The following is a 6,166-nucleotide window of genomic DNA, read 5'->3' as shown; positions in this document are numbered from 1 at the left end:
AGCCATTCAACTCCCGTTCACCGAGGGATCAACCTCCAAAACCCTTTCGAGGGCTACAAGAAACGAAGTGAGTAGCCTACAAGATTGAAGCTGGTCAGATAACGAACGAGTAAATGAAAACAGAATGAGGCGGAGAAGTGTGTGTGTGTGTGTGTGTGTGCGTGAGATTAAAATAGCCCAATTGCTTTTACAATAAATAAACATTGAATGTGTTTAATTGAATAGTAAAGGGGTTTAACGTTAGTGGCAGGTTGTGTGTGAGAGAGAATAAATAAGACAGCCCAATATTTAAAAAAATTGTTATTCTTTTCCCCCGCATATTTAGCATATTTCGCAAGTTTCCGCATATTTCCTAACTTCCCGCAATTTCACCGCATAAAATCACATAAAACCCCGCATGTTTAATCGCATAATCAAGGATTTTAGCCCGCATAATCAAGGAATTTAGCCCGCATAATCAAGGATTTTTGCCCGCGTTTTTCTGGAGGGTCTACATTATGATAAGGAGATGAACAAAGGCAAATTGAGGTGTTTCAGGCAGGGGGGGGATGTTTTAGCGTAAGAAATTCCTCTGAAGGGAACTTTAGGATTTTAGCCTTTGCAGAGTTATTCACAGCACAAAAACCTACATAACAAACTACAGGAACGGGATACCCAAAAAGCATAATAAGGGCCCCTTAGAAGTCCTAAGCCTCGAAAAGGGTCTGAAAGGAGGGAGGTAAGGCACAATGTCCTTAAAGGTGTTCCTTTCCTCGCTATGTATTAGTTACAAGGACTGTCACACACAGATGGGTGTGTATGCAAAGATACACATGAACTTCACACACTACATTTCATCAAAAACTAAACGAGATTAATTCAATGGAATTATAAGATTGTGTGTTTGAGAGTGCGCCTTGTTCCTGGTTTATTTCATTCTCTCTTTGTTTTTACATCATTAATACCCTCTCTCTCACACACACACACAAATATTTGTATATCCACACATAGCTCACTGGTAATGGCAGCTATGAAGAACACAGACACACACACACACACACACACACACACACACACACACACACACACACACACACACACACACACACACACACACACACACACACAAACAGTGGAATTTAAAATAATTTACATACTTAACATCTATTTCCTACATGTACATTCAAATGCCAAGGTATTTAGTGTTTCTTTCATATCAATCTTTTAGTTTCAAGAATTGGTCCTCCAGAGTTTTGAAATGTTTTTTTTCATTGAGAATGACCATATTTCTCCATTTATTGTTGTCATAGTGACTGTTATTTGGAGTTGTAATGGACTAGTAAGTGCAGGTGACTTTCAAAGCTTGTCACTTAATTGAAAGTTAAAAGAGTTTTAGAAATCCAAAATAAATTGACAATCTTTGTATATTTTTCTGTAATATAATGCTTATTTACAGGAGACATTTTTTCTTCTATTAAATCCTCCAGGCTGTCATGAGTCGTGCTCAGAATGCCGTGGGCCGGGCCAGCAGGAGTGTGTGTCCTGTTCCGACCCGGCTGCCTTGCTCAAAGACGGGGGATGTGTCCCTGACTGTGGCGCTGGTTTCTACAGTCAAGAAGGCGTATGCTACGGTAACGTTTAGACCTTTCAATACTGCACTACGGAAAAAATTGCAGAATTGTCTTTAACACTGTTATGGATGTAGCAAGTTTTTTTATATGAGGATTGTTGGAGTATGGAAAAGTAATCCTAACCCGAATCCTCCAACAAACCAATGCTAATACGAGCTAAGATCAGGCGTCAAAAGCTAAGTACACATTTCTCTAGATGGTTAATAAAGATATCACCTAGCCTAGACCCAACAAACACTTATATTAGTCTTAAAACAATCACATTAGTCTAAAGTTTAAAATCTTCTTTCAAAAATGTTTCTCACCTCATTCGTTTAACCTAAAATATTTACTGCAATAACTTGTTTACCAGAGCTTCCTTAAATAGATGTAAACAAATTACATTCAGCTACATAAAATAACCTGACTTGTTCTGTTTTGTTTTGGTATATTTTCTGCTGCAGTGAGCAAACTAATTGGACTCTGGTTCTTCAGTAATAGAATGTTTAATTGTTTAGTGTCTTTGCAAAATGTTTTAACTTTGGTCTATTTCGAGAAATCTGCTAATGCATTTTCCCCGCATGAAATATCTGAATTATTTGTTATTGTCAATAAAAAAAGTAAAATATATAGAGTTGAATTCTAAACATTTGAAAATGTAATAATTCCCAATTAATAAAGCTTCAAACAGGCAGATATGATATGCTATATGTGCTATTCTAGATGTTTAGGATGAAAAAGTACCTGACAAAACCGCAGTCATCCAACTGAAATGTTATCGCTGTGTAGCTTCTTATTTAAACAGACACATTCTAATGCACTGCTGCAGTAAACAGAAAACACACTGACCCCTACATTCCACTGGGTCCGTCTGCGGCGCGTTATGGCTGCGCCGCGGTTTTGGTCCGGCCTCCTCCAGCGTCATACCCTACCGGGCGCGTTTCAGAAACACTTCAGAAGCGGAGCGTCTTGCGTGCCGGCTCGCAGTTTTTGTTGATTTGGGCATATTTCCTGGACAGGCTACTTTGTACAGACAAAGTTAATAATAATTATAATATCCCAGTTATAAACGACATGAATCAAAGATGTGTTGCTGTATTTTAGTGGTAAAAAAAATGCCTTCATCATCATAATTATTCTATATAATTTACACAGTGCCTGTAAACCGGAGGAGAACGCTGGCATTTCTCCTCCTACTTGAAAGACTACGGAGGGATAGGGTCTGCAAAATTAGTTTGTGTGTATGCTATATATGCTCTGAACGTTCCACTTCCTGCCTGCCCGACATTACCTTACGGCTGCGTCGCGTCGAAAAATAGACTTCAATCCTATTTCGAGCGGAGCCCAGCGGCGAGACGCTTCTGGGACGCTTCTGAGCCGTAACGCGGCGCGTCTGGTGGAATAGCACCCATTGACTAGAGTGGCCGCGATCCTTGTGGACGCTGCGGCGTGGCCGTAATGCGGCCGTAACACGCCGCAGAAGGACCCGGTGGAATCTAGGGGTTAGGCGGACAGTTAAAGAAACATTGCATTGCATTTGGAATGTTGTTAGTAGGGTCTTTCAGTCCGTTAATCAAATACATCAACTTAAGGAAACAATCCATGATGCTTATCTGTTGGCAGGTATTTGGCTCACAGGTCTGCAGACTTTACAGGGTGCAAACAAACAGAAATTACAAAAATGTAAGATTTCTAAATTTTTTGAAATGTTATGGAAATGTTCCAACACAAATGTCAAACTCTTTTTTATGGAATGACATGCAAGACTCAGCCCTTCACCCTTATCTATTTCATATCGTACCTTAATAAATGCTTGCCAGGGGCGGTGCCAGGCAGTAGCTTGGAGTTGCTACAGCAACACCAACATTTGGCCTAGCAACTGCTAAGCAACCCCAACAAATGTATGTTTTTTTTAATATATACGTATGTGAGGGCGGGTCTCGGGGGGGGGGGGGAGACTCTTCAACACCCCATGGCTCATGTGGTGGACTTGAAGCCCTCAGCAGGGAGGCCTCACAGAAAATGTCAAAAACCTAGGGAATGTCTTGAAAAAAAGGTCAAATCCATTAGAAGTTGCCATTTTGAGCTTAGAGATGTGTTTTTAAATGTCAAGATCCGGAGAGAGCTGAAGGTTTCAACTTGTCGGGGTTTTCCCTCTCAGGGTCTTCTGGGTTAGATTTGATAGCTTTCTATTTTTGTCCCCTCCAGCATGCCGTAGGAGTACCTGTCATTGATTTCAGTCTCAGTTAGGATGGAGGCAAAGATCTGCCTGAGCTTGTGTGCATGTCAAAGTGTCATGTCAATATGGAATTCTCCACACAGTGGTTTTCACACACACACAAATGCACTTTAAATTGCACTCACAACAAACTCAACCATAGTCCTGTTTCCAGTGTGAGAGCGGCTCCAGGGCCAGTTTGGAGCCCCTCCCCGATTGCGAACCAGTGTTTGGTGTTTCTACCGCAGCGGTGGCAACTCTCTGACCCCGAAAACTGGTTCGCATTTAGAACTAAATAGCTGCTGGTCAAGAACCAGCTCCGAACTAAAAAGCACCGGCACCAAACTACAACAAAACAGATTCCCGTTGGAAAAGGGGAAAAGGGGTATTAGGTTTCTGACTTTCGGGATGATTACAGAAAGTTCTGTTCGGTTAGGATCTGAAAAGAGCAGCAGAGCTCATTTTAGGAACAGCTCAAAGCTTAGTGTGTAACCCACTGAACGATATGCATGATGACCAAAACTATGCGACCAAAGCTAACCAAATCCGTGTTTTCCAATATACCAAAAGCACCACAACTTGGTTTGGCTTTTCACATGTGAAAAGGCCCGAGTCACAAAGTGAAACTCAGTTCTTCTTACAGAGTTTGGTTAAGAGACTTTACTTAAACACAAAGCATTTCATCATTCCAGCCATAAGCCATTAACATTTACATTTTGCGATTCACAGCCTGCGATTCGTCCTGTGCCTCCTGTTTCCCTGACAACCCCAATTGCATGAGCTGTCTGCCAGAAGCCGCCTTGCACCATGGGAAATGTATTTCCCAATGTCCAGCACAGCATTACCTGGAGGACAACAGCAGATGCAGAGGTAGGATTCATCTTGAACACCAATTCCAACCTACATTTAGTTTTTAAGTAAAAGAGAGGAAGGACTCAGCCATGGTTGTGTTTCCACCCTGTTCCCTTGTTCCTCAGTCTGCCACAGCTCCTGCTCTTCCTGTTGGGGTCCCTCTGTGTCCCAGTGTACCCTGTGCCCAGGTGGGCGTCTTCTTCACCAGGGTCAGTGTGTGGAGGCCTGTGGGGAAGGACTTTACTCCCAGGACACCACCTGCCACAGTAAGAGCTTCAATCTAATCATTTCAGGATTATACAAATAAGCTTATATGAAGAGCTAATAGTGATGAATACGTTTGGGACAGGTGTTGCCGATAGCTCACCAGAAATATATGGTGGTCCATGTACTGGGACTCAATATAACTGTGGCGGACGTGGGTTTTGATTTCGACCTGGGCACCATTTACACGGATCACCCCCTATCTCCCCCTTTCCAATCTGTCTCCATAATAAAAGCCTTGCAAAAATTAAAAGGTCTTTTCATAAATGATAACATATGGAATTATATTTTATATCTATGGTTTTATATGAAATTACCTTATGTACAGTCAAAAAAAGACATGTAGTCATTTTTTGAAAGACCCATATGATAATTTTCAAATGTTCTCCCTTGATACTCTATATAGGGCCACAGTAAAATCATAGTAGGGAAAAGAGATTTTCTTCTGATCCTCACCAGTCTGCAAGCAAACGCAGTGCGGGGAGCAGACCAAAAGCTGCTCCCTCTAAGCCCCTGCCTTTCAACTCCCAGAGCTTGTCTATCTTTTTCAGGGCTCTGCACTCACCTAGTACCAACGCCTTGCTACCCTACTGGCAAAAAGTCCTTTAGCTGGTTCGTGAAGCTTATGCTAATGTACCTGAACACATCGCCCTTCCTGCAGTGACTTTGCCAGATCTGGCCAAAACCCCTGCAAAGCCTCAACCCGAGCAACAAATTAACTGTCAAATAGTTAACTGCATGAGAAATGAAGAAAAACACAAATAAATTGGTTAATTTTGCCATTTGCCTTTTAGATTGTCACCCCTCTTGCCGGTCTTGTGTGGGACCCTTGGCCTCAGACTGCCTCCGCTGTTTGAAACCAGAGGAAGCCCTCCTGCTGCAGTCCAGTCCCCTCCAGCACGGCGTCTGCACAGCCGGGTGTCCTGCACACAGCTTCTTGGATCACATGTACACATGCAGAGGTGAGTGCGTTTAAATGACTACATCCACTCAGGGGGATCAATACCTGCATGGATAAGCTAGCGGGTCTCTTTGGTTTATTGCTAGGGTTGTGGCAACTCACCAAGCCAATCAGCAAACTATGTATCAGGTACAGATCAGGTATCACTAGCAGTATTGTCATTAAAGCACAAAAGAAAATCTAGAGTTTTCAATCAAACTACAACAGTTTCGAAGTGCTGAAATAATTTGTCATCAATCAATTAGTCTATTGACAGAAAATATTTTGACGAGAATTTAAATT

At 42.0% G+C, this 6,166-nt stretch overlaps 1 protein-coding gene across 1 annotated transcript; it reads left to right on the top strand.

Moving 5' to 3' along the window:
* Positions 1–1,472: 1,472 nt before the first annotated feature.
* Positions 1,473–5,885, top strand: LOC104942404 (extracellular matrix protein FRAS1-like; the record flags this gene model as incomplete). The annotated part of the gene is made up of 4 exons (XM_010767626.1): positions 1,473–1,610; positions 4,537–4,677; positions 4,785–4,925; positions 5,718–5,885. Coding segments are annotated over exons 2-4 (403 nt in total), but the record flags the coding sequence as incomplete, so codon positions are not given.
* Between the last annotated feature and the right edge of the window lie 281 nt (positions 5,886–6,166).

The sequence above is a fragment of the Notothenia coriiceps genome, unplaced genomic scaffold, assembly GCF_000735185.1.
Source record: "Notothenia coriiceps isolate Sejong01 unplaced genomic scaffold, NC01 NC01_scaffold00004490, whole genome shotgun sequence".
Lineage (NCBI taxonomy): Eukaryota > Metazoa > Chordata > Actinopteri > Perciformes > Nototheniidae > Notothenia > Notothenia coriiceps.
Note: the sequence above shows the minus strand (reverse complement) of the source record. Positions and strands in the feature narration are given on the sequence as shown.